The sequence below is a fragment of the Podarcis erhardii genome (assembly GCF_964252035.2).
Source record: "Podarcis erhardii genome assembly, chromosome: 3".
NCBI lineage: Eukaryota > Metazoa > Chordata > Lepidosauria > Squamata > Lacertidae > Podarcis > Podarcis erhardii.
Genome location: NC_138507.1, coordinates 1,295,000 through 1,316,411, shown reverse-complemented (window position 1 = coordinate 1,316,411; position 21,412 = coordinate 1,295,000). Strand labels below are relative to the sequence as shown.

The 21,412-nt window shown below is 45.6% G+C and overlaps 1 protein-coding gene across 1 annotated transcript in view; it reads right to left on the bottom strand.

Annotated features, from left to right (window-relative positions):
- Nucleotides 1–2,435: 2,435 nt before the first annotated feature.
- TNFRSF21 (TNF receptor superfamily member 21) overlaps nt 2,436–21,412 on the bottom strand; it is a 47,134-nt gene continuing 28,157 nt past the window's right edge. The window contains exons 5-6 of the mRNA XM_081855564.1: nt 4,947–5,160; nt 2,436–3,851 (exon numbers count right to left, since the gene is read on the bottom strand). Of these exons, the coding sequence (XP_081711690.1) occupies nt 3,622–3,851; nt 4,947–5,160 (444 nt within the window). The 3' untranslated portion in view covers nt 2,436–3,621. The remainder of the gene's footprint in view (nt 3,852–4,946; nt 5,161–21,412) is intronic.

Genomic DNA, 21,412 nt, shown 5'->3' with positions numbered 1-21,412 from the left:
AGGGGTACCTTTACCTTTTACCTCTGGTTACGTACTTAATTAAGTTCCAGAGGTCCGTTCTTAACTTGAAGCACTTTAGCTAGTGGGGCGTCCTGCTGCCTCCATGCTGCCGCCGCATGATTTCTGTTCTCATCCTGAAGCAAAGTTCTTAACCCGAGGTACTATTTCTGGGTTAGAGGAGTCTGTAAGCTGAAGCGTATGTAACCCGAGGTACCACTGTACTTGTAAAGGTAAAGGTACCCCTGACCAATAGGTCCAGTCATGACCGACTCTGGGGTTGCAGCGCTCATCTCGCTTTATTGGCCGAGGGAGCCGGCGTACAGCTTCCGGGTCGTGTGGCCAGCATGACTAAGCCGCTTCTGGTGAACCAGAGCAGCGCACGGAAATGCCGTTTACCTTCCCACCGGAGCAGTACCTATTGATCTACTTGCACTCTGATGTGCTTTCGAACTGCTAGGTTGGCAGGAGCAGGGACCGAGCAACGGGAGCTCACCCCGTCAACAGGATTCAAACAGCTGACCTTCTGATCGGCAAGTCCTAGGCTCTGTGGTTTAACCCACAGCGCCACCTGCGTCCCCATTGTACTTGTACCCTGGACTAAATCACTGATGAGGCCAAATGGCTTTCTCTTGCCTGGTTTAGAGATGTAAGGGCTGCTATTTGCATTAGGTTTATATCCATTGGGATGTGCAGTTAGGCACTAAAGACAGGCTGACGGTTTTGTACATGAATGAGTGGAATTTAAAATAGCCATGCATGCAGATGAATAGTTTATTAGTAGGCCTGAATCATCCATATCAGAATTTCTGGCTAGGTGATCAATTGGTCAAAATCCAAATTAAAGCCAATGGGCGCTATAAAGTTATCTAGTTTATATTCTAACTGGCAATTTTGTTGGTGCCCAGAGGTGCAAGTGTCTCTTTCTGCTAATACCCTTTCATGGGTAGTCTTGGAGATGACCTACTTGGCAACCCCTTTATGGGTGGCATTATATAAGTTATATATATATGAGGACCAGTTCCATGTGCGCTTACAACAGCTAGGGAGGCCCTGGTCTATAGTATCCCATCGCTTAGTTTGAGTCAACATGCTCATGCCAAATTAATTTCATGGGTTATTCTGATTAGAAAATAGAGAGGCAGCCTTTTTGTGCAAGAGGGAGGCTGATAGTAGGATTTATAAGTAGGATTTATGTCAGCTCAATTAACAGGGTCAGATGAATTTTTGCCATTATGAGTTTTGCTGTTCAGATAACACTTTTCTGCTAGCACTGAATGGCAATGCTTTTTGGAGTCTATCTTTAGACTCCTACCTCTGAGATTCTTGGCATCTCCTATACTGTGTTGCTGGAGGAAATCATTAGTTCACAGATTAGATTATAAATGCTTATTGGAATGCTGTAAAGGATCTTTGAGATGAATGCAACAGAGTTACAAATGTTGCATTCTGCAAAGTCAGTGGAAAGTTGCTTTTGCATCCACACGTAGTGTCACTTTAGATTTAAAATTGAGCTGATTCCACAAAAATTGATGTTTTGAGTATACTGTACTCCACAGCAACTTGATCAGAAGGGTATAGCTAGGTTGTCAATGTAACCCAGAAAATGCCTCTTGGGGTCTCAGGCTCTCTCTGGACATCCCCACCTCCCCCCCAACGACTCTTCACTTCTGACAAACCAACCAAGTCTTTTTACGTCCACTGAAGAGGAATTCACCAGGACTGCAAAAGGCAGTCTCTAAAGCAGACAGACACACCTGGCAACTCTTAGCTTCTCATTGGTGGCAAAATTAATTTAGAGCATGCTTGCCCCTTTAATTAATACTCTTGCAGAGTATGTCAGGGAATACCTTTATTTTAGAAAGTGCAGGAAAAGCTGTGTTTTCCAGCTGGATATGCAGGGCCAGGACAGAAGCGTGGGGAAATGAGGCTGCTGGCTTGGCAGCCAAGGAAGCCTGCCGAAAGATCGCTGTGACTCAACACAGGAAACAATACAGAGACTTTGCCTCCACATTCCTTCCAGTTGTGCTCACTCTGCTCTTTGTTCAAGGATTGCAACATCCTTTAAGCCCATTAGCAGAACCTCCAGCGACACAAAATATTTCTGGTTTCCTTGCCATGATTAGCAGCACAAGGAATGTGTAACTGTTCAAACCAAATTCAACTAGTTTAAGGCAAAACAGGTATTTGGTGTTTTTAATGGATACCTGAACTCATTCATGGTTGAAGATGTAGAGAGACTTCAAGGCATGGCAGAAACATTTCCCAAAGGATCTAAAGCAGCTTGGTAAGTGAGTACAGAATTGCAGTCTCAAGACTGGACAAGTGGGGGGGACGGGGACGGACAGGACACTTACTCATTCAAATCCCAGCCACTGCATTGAGAACTCTGTTTTCAAGGTATCCAACAAAGGATGGCGGTTAAGACAGAAACATCATCACATAGCAAACACCTATTTATTAATAAATTAGTATACCAGAAGGCAAGTTTCTTTCAATGTCATCCTCTCCTTCCCCTCCCCATGCAAGGTAGGACATTCCACCTTGCAACATCCTCTCCAAAGTAAGCATTACCATGGACTGGTTTATTACTGGCATAGTAGTTGCAAATATAATAGAGGCAGATTTCTTACAATGCAGCATTTTTAATAAAAAGTGATGTCTGTGTGGAGGGGGGAAATGCAAAGACCAAGTGAGGTATTTGAAACCTATTGGCCACATCCGTATAGATTTTTAAAAAACACACACACACAAAAAGACAAAAATTTGAAGCACAAATCAAGAAGTCTTGTAGAATGAGAAATGTGGCCCTGCCAGGGTTCTTGTTTACCTTCCAGAGTCCAGCTCCAGGTGCTACTCCAAAAATGACCCAAATTACCAAGCCCACTGAAATCCTAAAATGACAAGGCAAAGTACTCCTCTTGAGTTGAGTGGACAGAATTACATTCATCTGCAGGCCAAAATGTCATTATCTTGAAGGCTGGAGAAATTACACGTAACATGTTTTGGAGGAGTGACCCACCAATATCTGCTTTGTCCACTTGGAAACCATACAAGGAGGTCGTAAAACATCAACAATTGGAATCATCCAGCAGTACAGGTGCTTTTTCTTTATATTGTCTTAAGAAAAGCTGATCAAACTGACAACCGTTTTTCACATAAGCCTCCAGTTATGAGCAGGGCAGTAAACGAGAATTAAAAATACCTGCCATGAGAAAAAATATATATATTTCAAGTTGGAGTTAAAAAAAACACCACACATAAAACATCAAAAGCAGAACAAAAAACACCCCTAATTGATGAGACTAGATGAAGCCGGTCCAAATTCAACAGATAAAATTGAAAAGAATATCTGTGGTGGTTGTTTTTAAGTGGTTAGAATGACAGGTTAAAATGTTGCAATTAAGAGGGGGAAACAAGACCTTTTAATTCAGATAATAAACACGAAAGGGTCACATTACCCCTCCCTCCTCCGGCAAGGAAGAAAAAAGCAAAACCTAGAAGAAAATACTGGCCACAAGTTCTACAAAATATCCTGCCGGCATGTTGTCTTTAACAGGCGCCAAGCGAGCGCAAGTAGCAGCCAGAATATGTGTGCAGCGTGCAATCATTTGGTGAGCCAGTCTAGAGCAAATCAGGCAGGTGACTATAGACCGAATCCAGGAGAGTCTGGCTTGCTTCCTGGCTCTTGACACCAGCAATTTCGAAAAGCCTGTCCAGCTTATCTTCTGCCTGTGGGATCTCTTCAATGGCATGCAGCTCTTCTGGGTTCAGTATGTGAAGCATGTCGTCAAAGATGGGCTGCAGGTCACAGGGGTCCAAGCGCACCTGTCGCAGCACAGTATCCTTCTTTTCTGTGGAGAGAAAGAGGGCGTTTTGCTATTAACCCGGGATTTGCTAGAAGTCCCTTGGCCACAGCAACCTCTGCAGCTGCAAACGGAAGCCTCAACACAGAGCCAAACTATAAGTTACACCCCTGAGGTTGGATCCAGGCTCTCAGCGTGCTTAGAGCAGACACTGTTTAATCAAAGGAAATTCTTCTATACTATTAAGACTGCCATATTTCTCTTTGCACCTGCTTTCTGCCTAACCAGAAATCTGTGTATAACAGAGACTGCAGCAACAGATGAGCTTAATGTTTTGAAAAATGGAGACCACCCACTTCTTGCTTATCCCAGAGTCCTAAGGGCAGCCTGATAGCTGCAAGTACCTAACAGAGACTAAGGATGAAACAGTAAAACCTCCAACGGCACAACCAAGAAGAACTGAATGGAAAGACACCTCCACTTCATCCCAAACCCCTCCAGCCTGGAATAACAAGTCTGGATCCAACCCAACAGGGAAATCTGCATTCTTGCAGCAAATCAGCCCACCCCATCCCTAAACTTGCTATGCAAATGCTGCTCATTAATCCATCCATATCTGGTTCATGTGGAATCCGCTTCCCTGCCCACTTAAGGGCCTGTTTGCAAGACCCTGAGCTTCTTATTTCTATCCTGTTGTCCTATCAGCTCAGATTCCAGCATTTTTGTGGCGAAGGTTCTTCCCTCTATCATGGTAGCTCATCATCCTCTTGCCTGGCTTATGGAAAATGGTATCCCAGATGACCCACCTGGGCCATACAGGTTTGTGAGGATAAAGTAGTGGGAGGGAATTGTGTATGTTCCCTTTGCACCTTAAGCAATGACAGGAAAAAATGGAACTAACAATTGCAGTTATTTTAAAATGTTTGGCATGGCATAAATTCAACAACAAAGCTGCTTTGTAGATAACTTGCCTTATGGGTGATGATCATCAAAAGGAATGTTTAGAAACACACACTGCTGTATTTTGGGCAACAAAATATAAGTCTGCATTCCTAATATGTTACTGTTGTTCCATTTACTTTGAAGTCTGACAAAAAAACACTAAAGCATGAGATGAGATTTCAGACTGGCAAAATTCAGTACCTTTGGTAATAAAGGAGCCTGTTCGGCTCAGAGCAGAGCAGCCACTGGAGGTTGAATCACAACGCAGAAGCGGTTCTGACTCATCCACAAAAAAGCACTTGTTCTTCTCCAAGGGAGATGGATCCACGGGGATAATGGCTGCATCTGGCTTTGGAGCTGGGCTAGGACTTAGAGGAGCAGGATTTGCAGGAAGAGCCGATTTGTCAACTTCAAGCTGAAAGACAAGGACGCAAAATGCATCGGACATGAGGAGTCAGCAGTATTGCATCTCTGCAGTGAAAGAGGTCACACCCTGCAGGGCTGAGAAGAACCATCAGCCAATCCACTTCTAGGGGAACTTAAAACAACCTGCTTGCAGAGAATTATTCAGCATTAACATGAAAAGCTTATTAGCTAAAGAAATTCCCCACTCCACAACTGAGTGTGAGGCCAATAAAAGGAGCAGGACATTGCCAATCTTTTTTGGGGGGGGTGTTGTTGTTCATTCAGGGACAGAAAAAAATGCAATGATTGATCCTCGTGATGAAGCAGTTGCAGCAACAGGGCTGACTTCAGAGCACACACACAAGATGTGTCAGTGCAGGTTCCCTCTCAGGTTTAAAATCGCAGGCCAATAAATGCTGGTTTTGAGCAGGAGTGGAGAACCCTTCTGGCTGGTGGGCCAGGTCCTTCTCTGCACCCCACGGTCTAACTTTCACAGCTGGGTGGAACGACCTTAAGGACCCTTGCAAAGCTTCCCTGCTGAGCATGCGGGGCTTGGGGCTCGGGGCCGGACTCTGCAAGGGCTTCTTGCCACTCCGCCAGGCTAGGGGAGGGAGCAACAGACAACCCTCTGCTTTCTGAAGCTCCCTTCCTGCTGCCTGAGGCAGTTGCTTGACCCTCTTCAGGAGGGCAAAAGCTCTGGTTTCATTGCACTATGAAACTGCATGCCATCTTATAGGAGTTTATAACAATTACTTTTGAATGTACAGTTACTCATTTGGGTTTCCGTTAAACACTAAAACTAATAAATGGCTTTGAGGCATCAGTAACTTGAATAATAATAATAATAATAATAATAATAATAATAATAATAATAATTTATTATTTATACCCTGACCATCTGGCTGAGTTTCCCCAGCCACTCTGGGCGGATCCGAATCAAGTGTTAAAAACAGTACAGCGTTACATATTAAAAACTTCCCTAAACAGGGCTGCCTTAAGATGTCTTCTGAATGTCAGGTAGTTGTTTTTCTCTTTGACATCTGGTGGGAGGGCATTCCACAGGGCGGGTGCCACTACCGAGAAGGCCCTCTGCCTGGTTCCCTGTAACCTTGCTTCTCGCAATGAGGGAACCGCCAGAAGGCCCTCAAAGCTGGACCTCAGTGTCCAGGCTGAATGATGGGGGTGGAGACGCTCCTTCAGGTATACTGGACGGAGGCCATTTAGGGCTTTAAAGGTCAGCACCAACACTTTGAATCGTGCTCGGAAACGTACTGGGAGCCAATGCAGATCTCTCAGAACCAGTGTTATGTGGTCCCGGCGGCCACTCCCAGTCATCAGTCTAGCTGCCGCATTCTGGATTAATTGCAGTTTCTGAGTCACCTTCAAAGATAGTCCTACGTAGAGCGCATTGCAGTAGTGATCCAGGAGACAGGTGGTTGGTTTCACTTGTCCAAGCAGCCTGTCCACATCCTTGGAGGTAACAGATTGGAATTGATCCCACTCAACTTGACTAGACAGAACTCTAGCACTCTCCCGCCCCGGCCCTGCTCCCACGGTCAAGTCTACCTCCTTCTGAATCTGAGCAACTTTATCTGCAAAAAAATTGCAAAAGCATTGCAGGAGATCTTGGGGTCCCTACCAGGCCCCGGTGGTGCAGGTGGTTCCGATAGATTGCGAACCACCTGAAAAAGTCTCCTGCTGCTGTTTTCTGCAGATGCAATAGAGGCGGCGAAGAAGGCCCTCTTCGCCGTCGCCATTGCCACTTGGTAGGCTCGACGTTGAGCTCTAGCCCGTGTCCGGTCTGATTCAGAATGAGTTTTCCGCCACCAGCATTCTAGCCGTCTCAACGATTGTTTCATCACCCTCAGCTCCGGGGAAAACCATGGGGCTGTCCGGGCTCCATGCAATCGGAGAGGGCGCTTCGGAGCCAGACAGTCAATAGCCCTGGTTAACTCCACATTCCAGTGGGCCACCAGGGAATCAGCTGAAAGGCCATCAGCTTGGGATAAAACATCCCCTACCACTCTCTGGAAACCAACTGGATCCATTAAGTGGCGGGGGCGGACCATCCGAATCGGTCCCACCTCCCTGCAGAAGGGAAGGGTTGCGGAGAAGTCCAGTTGAACCAGGAAGTGATCTGACCATGGCACTTCTTTTGTTTCGCTTTTAGTTAGTGTCAGATCACCAACATCCATAGAGGTAAACACCAGGTCCAAGGCATGTCCGCGGCTATGGGTTGGGCCAGACTTATTCAGGGACAGCCCCATGGACGCCATGCTTTCCACGAAGTCCCGAGCGGCCCCTTGTAAGGTCGTGTCGGCATGGATGTTAAAATCCCCTAGGACAACCAAGCTAGGTGTCTCCAGGAGAACATCCGCCACGACCTGAAGCAGCTCGGGCAGGGAATCCTTGGTGCAGCGGGGAGGTCGATACACCAGTAGGAATCCTGTACTGCCCCTATTGCCCAACTTCCAGAACATGCACTCAGAAAACTGGGTCTTCCCAATAGGACGCCTGGTGCAGACTAATGACTTCCTAAAAATCACTGCAACACCCCCTCCCCGCCCACATGACCTGGGTTGCTGTGCGTAAGAGAAACCTGGTGGGCAAGCAGCGGCAAGAACAGGCCCATCTGCTTCATCCAACCAGGTCTCTGTCACACATGCCAGGTCAAATCCTCCATCCACAATCAGGTTGTGGATGGCAGTGGTCTTATTCATCATTGACCTGGCATTGCACAGCAACACTTTCAGGTCATGTTCGTTTCTCTTGCTGATTCCAGTATCCTTCCGGTCAGGACCAGACCTGGAGGCAGGGATAGTCCTCAGACAACGACTAAACCTGCCTCCTCGGTAATGACATGGTCTGGTCTTAGCATAACTCCTCCTCCTACCCGTGATCACTGAGATTGGGTGTCCCAATACATCCCCCCCTGTGGAACCTGCCCCAGCCATTCTATTGGCTGAGGCCCGCTCCCAGGCAGCCCTGACCCTTCCCCTTAAGAAGCAAAGTACAAACTATATAATAACTTAACAGAATAATAAAATAAAAACAAAGCAAAAAACAATAGTGCTCAAATTAAACTACTCCCCACGCTGACTAAATGCTTATCCCACCCCAAGCAAAAATAAAATACGGTAATAAAATAAAATATTATAAAAAACAACAACCACCATTTAAGGTGCTGCAAATTAAAAGCGCTTAAAACATTTAAAACCATTTTGTCCCTTGCTGCAGGTAGCTGCTCAGGCCTCTAAACTGTAGTGGTAAGTGCAGGCCCCGCCCCCTGGGCCAGATGGAATTGACAGGAGAGGGGAGCGGTCCTCCCAACACTCACGCAGGCAAAAGTGCCTGTGTTGAATAGTAAGAAGAGGCTGCCCTTTCCCCAAGAAGATACAGTCGTACCTTGGTTGTCAAACGCCCTGAAATTCGGACATTTTGGCTCCCGAACACTGTAAACCCAGAAGTGATTTTCCGGTTTGAGAATGTTCTTTTGGAACCTGAACATCCAATGGGGCTTTTAAAGAAATATACTTTTAAGTGATTTTTTAAAGAAGTGGACACAGTAAAAGTGTGTGGGGGGGGAGTAAAATTGAACTATTTAACCACTAGATGGGCAAAGAGCCTCTTAGGACCCTCTGTGCATCCCAGCATCCTGCCTAATGCTCTGACATCAGAGCAAGTCTATTGCAGCCGGGGCTGAACGCTGACTCACCCACAGAGCCTTGCTTTAAAGGGGGGGGGGGGAGGGTTCCCAAGAACAAAAGGAGAATAAACACATGCACACACAGAGTGCTCAGCTAGCCAATTCAATTCTCAATTTGAACAAAGCAGCATTCATGTAAAAATGTCTTAAAACTCAAGTGAACTCAGCTGAGCACGTGCAGGTTCCACATGCAAAAAGAGAGAAGCAGAAACAAGTTTCCTACACAGCAGCTGTTTGGGCTTTGATATTTGGTAGCTTAGATGATTAGTAGCTCTGTCCTCTTCTCTTCTTCCCCCTTTGAATGAGCGCCCTTGTGCATGGCTTTGTGCTTGAGCACACGTAATGGAGGCTAGGAGGCAGCAGAATGAGGTGGACCAGATCGCAGGAGGGGCTCATCCTATTGGAAATTCCCTTTGTGGGTAGGAAATTAGCATGCTAAAGAAGGTGCTAGGCTACAATGTCTTTACCTGTTACAGAATGCAGAACACTGTGTGAGAGAGAAGCCATGCTCAGAGACAATGCCAAAGGCAGAAGCTAAAATGTTCCTGCGGCCACATGCACCTCCAGCCATGCAACCAGAGATGTTTTTAATGGAAGGTGTTGGGGACAATGGATGTCGGCATCAGATATGTGCTTATGGCAAGGAAAGAGAATTAATAGGGATTAGAATTGTATTAAACCAAGAAGAAAAGCCACTTGCTCAGGCTCAATCATGATCAAAGCCTTAAAAATGCATTTCGGCTAAATAGCTACTGCCTTCCTCGCTGGAAATAGGAACGCACAAGCAACTGAACTGCTCACCCCAAAAGGGTCCATTTATTTGCCAGCGTTCAAACAAAACAGTCACACAAAGTTCAAGGACTGCTCCCAAAGCCTAGTACAGTGGTACCTCTGGTTACAAACTTAATTCGTTCCAGCGGTCCGTTCTCAACCTGAAACCGTTTTAAACCTGAGGCACCACTTTAGCTAATGGGGCCTCCCGCTGCCGCTGGAGCATGATTTCTGTTCTCATCCTGAAGCAAAGTTCTTAACCCGAGGTACTATTTCTGGGTTAGCGGAGTCTGTAACCTGAGGTACCACTGTATTCTGCTGCCTGTCCCTTCCCTAAGCTCCAGGAACTGCCACGGGGCAGGGAAGAGAACAGCAGGTCTCCTCAGCAGATACTGGTGGAGCACCTTTTCCTGCCAGGACCACTAGTCACAGAGCCCCAGGTGGAAATTAACATTATCCACGTCATTTCCACTGGGGAGAATGACATTTGAGCCCCGGGTTGCATCCCCAGGAGAAAACTCTGCTCTACTTGGGCTCAGGGAGTATCTGCCCGCCTCCGTTCCATTCCCCAGAGTCCGCAGAAGGGCCTTTCAGTGGTGCGACTCACTGGACCAAGGTGATGCCTTCCATAGTTCTAGTTACAGGTAGGTAGCTGTGTTGGTCTGCCGTAGTTGAAACAAAATAAAAAAATTCCGTCCAGAAGCACCTTAGAGACCAACTAAGTATGAGCTTTTGTGTATCTGAAGAAGTGTGCATGCACACGAAAGCTCATACCAAGAACTAACTTAGTTGGTCTCTAAGGTGCTACTGGACAGAATTTTTTTTATTTTGGACCAAGGTGAGCACAGGACTTGCTTGCCTCCCTCCAGCTCACAAGCATTCCGTCAAGGGTGCTAGGTCTCGCAAACATCCAAATACTTACTGCTTTGCTAACTAGAGATAGCTTGCTACTTTTTTGATCAACCCAACATTCGTAGCTGTGGCATTCCTGGCAGTTTAAGTCAAGAGAGATTAATATTGCTAACCACCAGTAAAAAGGCCTCAATACATGGCCCAAACACGAGACGCAAAATGAGTAAATATTCCACAGTCGGAATCATCAATATACAGAAGTCATTGCTGTTAAACTGAGAAGGTTTAACGGCAATAAAAACACATTCTGAGCCAATCGTTCAAGCAGTCGGCCCAATCTCCCCTGGGCTCAGAAGCAGGTTCCTAAACTACTTCTCAGCACTGTGGCTTCCCTAAATTGCGGCGTGGAGCATCTGGGCCCCAGAGCTTCCTGGCCCTTCCCAAAGAAGGCTGACTGGGCCTGCGTCAGGAGCAGCTGGCACTGGCAGGGAAGGGAGAGACAGGGGGAAACGGGAAAGGAAAAGGGGTCATAGGAGGACAGAAGAGGACGCCCAGGAGAGCAGATACTGTTACCCTCAGTTACTCAAGCCAATTAGCTCCCATGACTGCTAATAAAATATCTCCATGAACCCAGTATAATCCACCACGACTCTCCAGACTCTGTGTGTCTCCTTCTAGGCAGCCTTCAGGCTAAACAGTCAGATCCCAGTCATGCAATTCTCTGCTAAAATCCTGTATTTTAAAAATATTTTTATTTATGTATTTATTAAATTTGTACACCACCCTTTATCCATAGATCTCAGGGCAGTTCACAACATAAAAAACACGAGATAAAAAACACGAAACACATAATAAAAAATGCGAACAAAAACAAACCCATACCCCCATTTGAGGCACCTGGACATGTTTTGCCTATGCTAATCTTGTACCAAGGTCTCGTCTGGACATGTTTGCCAAGGTTGAACTAGTGTAACCTCTGTCTACCCCTCCCCTTTTGTGACATGTCGATGGCCCTTGTGGTCTCTTCCAACTCTATGTCAGTGATGTAAAGATGATGTATCAATGATGCTGTATGAACTGTATTCTGGGATATTGTGGGAAGTTTTAAAAGTCAATGTTGCCCCATGCTCGGGGTTCCTTACTCTTGTGGGGACCTGCTGAGCAACAATAAAGATCATGATCTACTGACCACTGTTTGACTAGAATTTCCTTCTTTTACTGACCGCATGGACCCGTGGGGGACTTGTACCCCAACAAGCTGGGCTGTTGAGTAGTCTCTCACCCCAGAACTTTTCCTTATCAGCGCCAACATCAAAATGGTAGGTGTCTAGTCTGCCAGAATTTCTCCCAGGGGCATACTTGACCCCTTCCTTTATTTTCACCAGAGGTGGGTGGATTCTGTAGCCAAAGAGCAGATTAGAAGCTCAAATTTCCAACCACATGCAGAGCTGGGGAAGTGAAATGATCAAGTGGGACTCAACTTGCTTCCATTCAAATCTCGCTTTTGTCACAAACCCAGTAGATGGTCTTGGGCCAGTCACTATTCTTTCAGCCTCAGTCCACATGGTAATCCTGCTGGCCTACCTTACAAGGTTGTGGCCAGGTGAGATAAAGAGCTGTGTAAATGGAAAGTGTTGTATTAATTATAGCACCTGCATAACAACTACAGCCAGCTTGCCCAGTAGCCAAGGCGACTATGGCACAGATCAGATGCAATACTAAACCGTGGTTTGTAATGCAGACAAATCTTACAGAAATATTACATGTGGGTGTTTTAAAAAAAGAAAGGTTCAACGATTTCCAAGACCCTGCTATTTACAATTCCCCGCTCACACCATCATGTCTACAGGTGAAACTTGGAAAATTAGAATATCATGGAAAAGTTCATTTATTTCAGTAATTCAACTTAAAAGATGAAACTAATATATGAGATAGACTCATGACACGCAAAGCGAGATATGTCAAGCCTTTATTTGTTATAATTGTGATGATCATGGCATACAGCTGATGAAAACCCCAAATTAACAATCTCAGAAAATTAGAATATTAAATGAAATCAGCAAAACAAGGACTGCAAATAGAGCAATATTGGACCTCTGAGAAATAGAAGCATGCACATACAGTGGTGCCCCGCAAGACGAACGCCTTGCAAGACGGAAAACCCGCTAGACGAAAGGGTTTTCCGTTTTGGAGGCGCTTCGCAAGACAAATTTCCCTATGGGCTTGCTTCGCAAGACGACAGCCCATAGGGAAATCTCCGGGACAGTGGGGAAGCGCAGCTCGTCTTCCCCGCTGTCCTCGGACCTCCTCCGAAGCCTGGCGGCGGGGCGGGGACACCTCCTCCCGCCACCGGGCTTCGGAAGGATGCCCCGATGCCGGGCGGCGAGGCGGGAACGCCTCCCCCCGCCGCCCGGCATCGGAACGATGTCCCGAAGCCGAGCAGCGGGGCGGGAAAGTCTCCCCCCGCCGCCCGGCATCGGAACGATGTCCCGAAGCCGGGCGGCGGGGCGGGAAAGTCTCCCCCCGCCGCCCGGCATCGGAACGATGTCCCGAAGCCGGGCGGCGGGGCAGGAACGCCTCCCCCTGCTGCCCGGCTTCGGGGCGGGAAAGCCTCCCCCCGCCGCCCGGCTTCGGGGCGGGAAAGCCTCCCACCGCCGCCCGGCTTCGGGGCGGGAAAGCCTCCCCCCGCCGCCCGGCTTCGGGGCATCGTCCCGATGCCGGGCGGCGGGGCAGGAACGCCTCCCCCCGCCGCCCGGCTTCGGGGCATCGTCCCGATGCCGGGCGGCGGGGCGAGAAAGCCTCCCCCCGCCGCCTGGCATCGGAACGATGTCCCGAAGCCGGGCGGCGGGGCCGCGAAGCCTGGGCGCGCTGGCAACTCTCCGCAAGGAGCGCTCCCGCTGCTTGCGGAGAGGTCCGCAAAGCCTGTCCTGGACCTCTTCTGAAGGCAGGCGGGGGGGAAAGTCTTTGTCCCCCCTGCTTGCCTTCCCAGGGGCTTTTAAATCGCCCGGACAGCGGAGGACTTCGATTTTAAAATGCCGCCCGCCAGAAGAGGTCGGGGGAAGGCGGTTTCCATAGGAACGCATTAATTGATTTTCAATGCATTCCTATGGAAAACCGTGCATCGCAAGACGAAAAACTCGCAAGACGAAGAGACTTGCGGAACGAATTAATTTCGTCTTGCGAGGCACCACTGTATACTCAATACTTGGTTTGGGCCCCTTTTGCATCAATTACTGCCTCAATGCAGCGTGGCATGGATGCTATCAGCCTGTGCTTCATGAAGTCCAGGGTCAACGCAGCCGTCTACCGGGAGATTTTGGAGCACTTCATGCTTCCTTCCGCAGATGAGCTTTATGGGGATGCCGACTTCATTTTCCAGCAGGACTTGGCACCTGCCCACACTGCCCAAAGTACCAAAACCTGGTTCAGTGCCCATGGGATTACTGTGCTTGATTGGCCAGCAAACTCACCTGACCTGAACCCCACAGAGAATCTATGGGGCATTGCAAAGAGAAAGATAAGAGACATGTGACCAAGCAATGCAGAAGAGCTGAAGGCAGCTATTGAAGAAGTCTTCCATAACACCTCAGCAGTGCCACAGGCTGATAGCATCCATGCCACACCGCAGTAATTGATGCAAAAGGGGCCCAAACCAAGTACTGAGTACATATGCATGCTTCTACTTCTCAGAGGTCCAATATTGCTCTATTTGCAGCCCTTGTTGGACTTCCGGGTTAGCGAACCCTCTCTGCGAAAATCGGGTCTTGCTGCCGCGGCGAAGGTGGAGACCCTTTAAAAATCCCAGGCAGAGGAAGCCTGGGAACGTGGGATTCGGCTGACACCAGGAGCCCTCCCCTACTCGCAGGGAAATCCTTTTTCGGGGATCCAAAGCGACGTGGGGTGAGTGGCGCGGTGTTTTGAATCGACCACTATTTTTACGGAGTGAAGCCGCACAGCCGTTGCCGGAGAGCGCTGACTTTTTCCTGTGGACAATTGGACTCTAAACAAGTACCCGTGAGTAGAACGGAAAATTGGATTAAGAAACATTTTAATTTGGTACCGAAGCAGGAAGGCTCTAAACAGGAAGTCCGCCTTCCGCTTTTGTAGACAGATTGAAGCAAAAATTGTGCAAGCTAAAGTCTGGAAAGTCGTATATAAAGGTCTAAATTTCCCTCAGTTTTAACCACCAAAACCCCTCTTGAAAGCAGGAGAAAAGAGGGGGGAATTTTGATTGTTCAAGCCTGCAGGAGAGAGAGTAAAGAAAGATAAATTTCCACTGTCTCAAACCTGGGAACGGGGTGTCAGAGACAGAAATTTCTGGGGAAGTTCATTGACTGTGAATGGAACGTCTTTTGACAGATAGTTAAAGAAGAGAAACAGATTGATTCCAATGTTGCCTTTTGCATTTAAAAGAAACAAAAAAATTGAAAAATGAAAGTAATTTTTCTTTTGTTGGACTTGCTTTCAAAAGATGGATACAAATAGGAATTGTCTCCTCTAGAGGGAGCCTGTTAAATTGTTGCTGGAGTTGATCTGGGGATTTCACAGCTGTGGAGATTAGGATCGTGGGACCAGACTCTGACCTTGAATAAAAATGTTTTTAGAATAAGTTTTGGTGCTTGCTCTTTGCAAGACAAGTGCTTTGCTGGAGCAGCTGCATGAGAAGATAGACTTGGTGACTGTTGCAGTCAAAAACCTTGGACAAGCAGCGAATACTCTTATGGAAACCATTCAGGAACCAACCCAGGAACCTGTTTTGACAGGGCAAGTGCAAATGCAGAAGACAATGGAGGAGGCTGCCGCTGAACCTCAAGTAACACAAATGGAGAGACCCGAGGTCCTGTAGGAGCATAAGCCGCTGTTCTTGAAGACTGAATTTGGAGCGGGCCAGGGGGGGTCTGGAGTTGTGGGGGTTCTTAATTTTGGAACTTTGAAACATGCTTTTAAATACTTTCTGGACTACACTGCTGAATGTGGGGAATGGGGCTGTGGGGAATGGGCTGATCTGCTGAGGGGAGATGGAGATATTTTTGGGTTGGAGTTTCCCCGAGACCTACTCCTCAATGAGAAAGGAAAGAAATTAAGAAAGAGATCAGCAAAAGACAAGGTAAAGTGCAGGTATAAACAAGAAGAAGATCTGCAAAAGGGACATGGAAAAGATTTAAGAGCCTCGGACACAAGATTACCAGGTTGATGGACTAGATGGAATGGACAGTAAGGACTGACATAACCCGAGACCAGGAAAAAGAGACGTTGGATGAAGATTGGAAGAAAGTTTTTTAAAAAATTTATTTTGGGAATTAGTGTAAAATTAACGAGTATTAGGAAATATGTTGGAATGAAACTATTTGGCTTTAGTAGAAATTATATAAGGAGTTAAGTATAAATAACTACAGTGGTGCCCAGCAAGACGAATGCCTCGCAAGACGGAAAACTCGCTAGACGAAAGAGTTTTCCGTTTTGGAGGTGCTTCGCAAAACGAATTTCCTCTGGGCTTGCTTCGCAAGACGAAAATGTCTTGCGAGTTCCTGCGGGGGTTTTTTTCCTCCCCCCCCCTTTTTCTAAGCCGCTAAGCCGCTTATCCGCTAAGCCGCTAATAGCGCTAATCCGCTAAGCTGTCAATGGGCTTGCTTCGCAAGACGAAAAAACCGCTAGACGAAGAGAATCGCGGAACGGATTCTTTTCGTCTTGCGAGGCACCACTGTATTAAGTGTTAAGCTTTAAGGTATTTTATGGCAAGATAAGGTTAAAATAAATTAAGGTAAACTGAACGACAGAATATAGTGAAAGATGGAAAGGATTTGTTGAGTTAATAGGTTAGACTGTTAAGATAAATTACCCAATAAAAATTGAGAAAGATGGAAAGAATTTGCTGAAACAAATAACTAAACTAGAATACAAAAAGGGAGGTGTGAGGAGGTCGAGGAAACAAGTAAATGGAAGATAAAGATATGGAATACTGGATGTGTGGTTTTTTTATTGTTATTGTTGTACTGGTTTTTATGTTTTTTTTCCTCTTGTTTTTTAGGTATTGTAATACATGTTAAATTTTTTGTTGTTCTCTTCTCTGTAATTTTTAAACTTCTAATAAATATCTTTAAAAAAATATTTGCAGCCCTTGTTTTGCTGATTTCATTTAATATTCTAATTTTCTGAGATTGTTAATTTGGGGTTTTCATCAGCTGTACGCCATGATCATCACAATTATAACAAATAAAGGCTTGACATATCTCGCTTTGCATGTCATGAGTCTATCTCATATATTAGTTGAATTACTGAAATAAATGAACTTTTCCATGATATTCTAATTTTCCAAGTTTCACCTGTATATACACATGCTAAAGCTTCGTGATTTGATGGAGCGGACTGCAGTTCGGGAAGCTTCTGCTGCAATAAATGTGTTAAGTCATTCGGATGCCACAAGACTTTGAAATGTCCCAGTTTCACCATGATTGCTTCAATTCATTGTCTTGTGCATTTGTAAAAATTGACTTTTCATGGAAATAGACTACAATTGAACATTTTCTGCAAAAGAGAATCTCTTTGCATAATTTCTTGAGTCTTTTCCAAAACTGCATTTGTCCTCAACTAAATTCCCTTCCCTTTCCTAATAGGGCAAGCTCAAGAAGAGAGTGTATAGTTTAAGTTTCAAGAAACAATCACTTTGCATTACAGATATCCGAAACTGCACCTGGCAGCTGCTAAATCCCACCAGAACCACTGACACACACACACACACACACACACACACACACACACAGAAAGAGAGAGAGAGAGAGAGAGGGGTTGTGCTGCCTTTGGTGATCCAGATTTCACAGAAGTCTAGAAGGCTAATCCTGCTTTAACCTACATTTCATCATCGATGCCTCTGAGAACAAGCATGGCTGGAGATGCTGTCTTGAAGAGCCCGTGCAACTGTGCTCATTGTAAAATGCACCTCAAATCTGAAAAGCACTTTGTCCTTGAAGGAACATTTTTCTACAGCCAGGCCATACAGATGCGGATTGGGCCAGCTGTGTTATAGAAGGATACTTTGTGTTCTAAGCAGGAATTTTCTGGGTTCCAATAACACTGAAAAATAAAAGGGAAAGTGCTCCATATTTGCCAGAGTAATACCTTTCTTTTTATGTTTTTTAAGACTTAGATTTCTGGACAATTTTAATGACCAATAATCATTTGCAGGTATTACTGATCCATTCCGTTTTTATTGTTATGCGTTCATCACGCTCAATGGAGACTGCAACATGCTTTGCCCAGCTTAGACAACTGCCACCTTCTTAGCTGAATATTTCTTGTAGATAAGGACATTGAACAAATGTGATGGATTAAGGGAGGGGCCCATCTAACCCCCAGCTTCCTGTTTTCACAGTGGCCAACCAGCTACCTATGAGATGCACAGCAGCACAACAGGAGTCTCTCCAGCTGTGCCTCACAGAAACTGGTACAGGCAAGTTGCCATTTACGTGAGTTCAAGGCACACACAACTGCACACACAGGCAGAAGTGGGCCTTAAAAGCGGCAAAAGCGGTCCTAAAAGAACACGAAAATTGCAAAAATGGCGCAAAAACAGGCGCCTTTGCACTGAACTTTGAGGCCAAATTCCACAACAATCATGCCCTCCATTCTACCAGGTTTTTATTTTGCCCACTTTATGCTGTCCTCTAAAACCAGTGTCCACACAACTAAATTTTACTCAGAGCAGAAATGAGGGTCTGGTTTGGAACAAATCTCCCTTTGGGATGAAGATAAAATTTAAATGGAGGGGAGTAGATCTAGGAATTCTGAGTGTGGGAGCACAGAATAGCAAGGCAGCGAGGCCAATGAAGTGCACAAGTGCCAAAGTCACTGGATATATGTCTTTATTCCCTAACACCTGGAGCCTTCAAATCAAGATGTATGAACTGGAATGCTTGCGTCCCAGCCTTGCAGTCTGAGCGCCACCAGTGCTTGAGACAGAGAAGATGCAAATTCCTTGACTAAGGAAGATGTGGGGGAAATTGCTTTCATGGAAAATGGAATAAAATAAACTGGCATTTGCCCACTAAGCTGATGCTACTGCTTGAACTGGAGAAATACCGTGAAAGACATATTTGCAAGTGTCTGAAGTTATCATAACCAAAGGGACACCTTCCATGGGTTCACTTTTCGTGGCGAGCTCACAAAGGAAAGACCTTGCTGTACTTCCCTGAAGCTATTAAGATGTGTGTGGAAGTGACTGAAAGGACTTAAGTACAGCTTACTAAAGAGATTAATGACCCAATTCCATTACTTTCTAGCATAAGCCACAACTTGCTCTGCTGGTAATCGATGAATGCAGAGCTGTTAAAAAAAAAAAAACACCCTTCCAACTTCCCAGCTGTCACAGCTGCCTAAGAATAACATTACAGATAGGTAGCCGTGTTGGTCTGCCATGGTCAAAACAAAATAAAAAAATTTTTTCTTTCCAGTAGCACCTTAAAGACCAACTGAGTTAGTTCTAGGTATGAGCTTTCGTGTGCATGCACACGAAAGCTCATACCTAGAACTAACTCAGTTGGTCTTTAAGGTGCTACTGGAAAGAAAAAAATTTTTTATTTTGTTTTAAGAATAACATGTCCAATTTTTTACTACTGCTTGGGAACTTATATTTTCTCAGGCATCTTGTTCTCCTACTTAGCCGGTTTCCTTTCTCTTCTGATCATTGCACCACTTCCTTTAGAAGGTAGTATGATATTAATTACCATATTTTTCGCTCTATAAGACGCACCAGACCACAAGACGCACCTAGTTTTTGGAGGAGGAAAACAAGAAAAAAAAATATTCTGAATCTCAGAAGCCAGAACAGCAAGAGGGATCGATGCGCAGTGAAAGCAGCAATCCCTCTTGCTGTTCTGGCTTCTGGGATAGCTGCGCAGCCTGCATTCGCTCCATAAGACGCACACACATTTCCCCATACTTTTTAGGAGGGAAAAAGTGAGTCTTATAGAGCAAAAAATACGGTACCTAAAGGGATTCTCCTAGTGTGACATCCTAGTGTGTCTGTTTAGGACACAGAATGTACAAAGGAAAGGAACTAAGAGCATAATCTGGCAAAAATGGAGTACACTTAGTTCCCACTCATTTTATGGGGAGACTGGAGGACATTCTTAACTCTGCCATTGCTAAGATAAATAAACCTGTGCTGCAAATTTTTAGGGCCCTAACTATTTTGCCAACACAAACATGCTTTGCCAGCACATGCATCATCACATAAAGAGTTCCACCAATTTTGCTGGACTTCTATCAACCAAATGGCCAGGATACCCTTCTGCAGGGAAAGCAACAAGAAAAAATGAACAAGAGGTCCAGATACATATTTCAGTTTCTTGTGACCAACCTTCAGGATGGGCTCCAGGTTTCAGGGGGCCTTGACATTATATTTATGGCCAGCACAGAGGAAGGCCTCCCTTCTTCTCCCGAACTACAAGAGACTAGCCTTTCTAGCAGGCTAGTAAAAAGTCTAGTAAAATTGAATGCAGATTTCCAAAAAATAGCAAGGAGAGACAAGAAGGCCTTCTTAAATGAGCAATGCAAAGAAATAGAGGAAAACAATAGAATGGGAAAAACCAGAGATCTGTTCAAGAAAATTGGAGATATGAAAGGAACATTTCGTACAAAGATTACCATAATAAAAGACAAATGTGGAAAGGACCTAACAGAAGCAGAAGACATCAAGAAGAGGTGGCAAGAATACACAGAGGAACTATACCAGAAAGAAATGGATGTCTCGTACACCCCAGGTAGTGTGGTTGCTGACCTTGAGCCAGACATCCTGGAGAGTGAAGTCCAATGGGCCTTAGAAAGCACTGCTTTAAAATTTTAAAAGATGATGCTGTTAAGGTGCTACACTCAATATGCCAGCAAGTTTGGAAGACTCAGCAGTGGCCAGAGGATTGGAGAAGATCAGTCTACATCCCAATCCCAAAGAAGGGCAGTGCCAAAGAATGCTCCAACTACCACACAATTGCACTCATTTCACATGCTAGCAAGGTTATGCTTAAAATTCCACAAGGCAGGCTTAAGCAGTATGTGGACCGAGAACCCCCAGAAGTGCAAACTGGATTTCGAAGGGGCAGAGGAACCAGAGACCAAATTGCAAACATGCGCTGGATTATGGAGAAAGCTAGAGAATTCCAGAAAGACATCTAGTTCTGCTTCATTGACGACGCAAAAGCATTTGACTGTGTCGACCACAGCAAACTATGGCAAGTTCTCAAAGAAATGGGACTGCCTGATCACCTCATCTGTCTCCTGAGAAATCTCTATGCGGGACAAGAAGCTACAGTTAGAACTGGATATGGAACAACTGATTGGTTCAAAATTGGGAAAGGAGTACGACAAGGCTGTATATTGTCTCCCTGCTTATTTAACTTATATGCAGAATTCATCATGCGAAAGGCTGGGCTGGATGAATCCCAAGCCAGAATTAAGATCGCCGGAAGAAATATCAACAACCTCAGATATGCAGATGACACAACCTTGATGGCAGAAAGTGAGGATGCATTAAAGAACCTTTTAATGAGGGTGAAAGAGGAGAGCGCAAAATATGGTTTGAAGCTCAACATAAAAAAAATGAAGATCATGGCCACTGGGCCCATCACCTCCTGACAAATAGAAGGGGAAGAAATGGAGACAGTGAGAGATTTTACTTTCTTGGGCTCCATGATCACTGCAGATGGTGACAGCAGTCACGAAATTAAAAGATGCCTGCTCCTTGGGAGAAAGGCGATGGCAAACCTAGACAGCATCTTAAAAAGCAGAGACATCACCTTGCCAACAAAGGTCCGTATAGTTAAAGCCATGGCTTTCCCAGTAGTGATGTAAGGAGACCCAGGGTTCGCTCTGATTGTTTAGAAATACACAATTGCTTTGAGGTCCTCTCCCCTAGCATGGAAGATGAAGAGCAGACTCCATT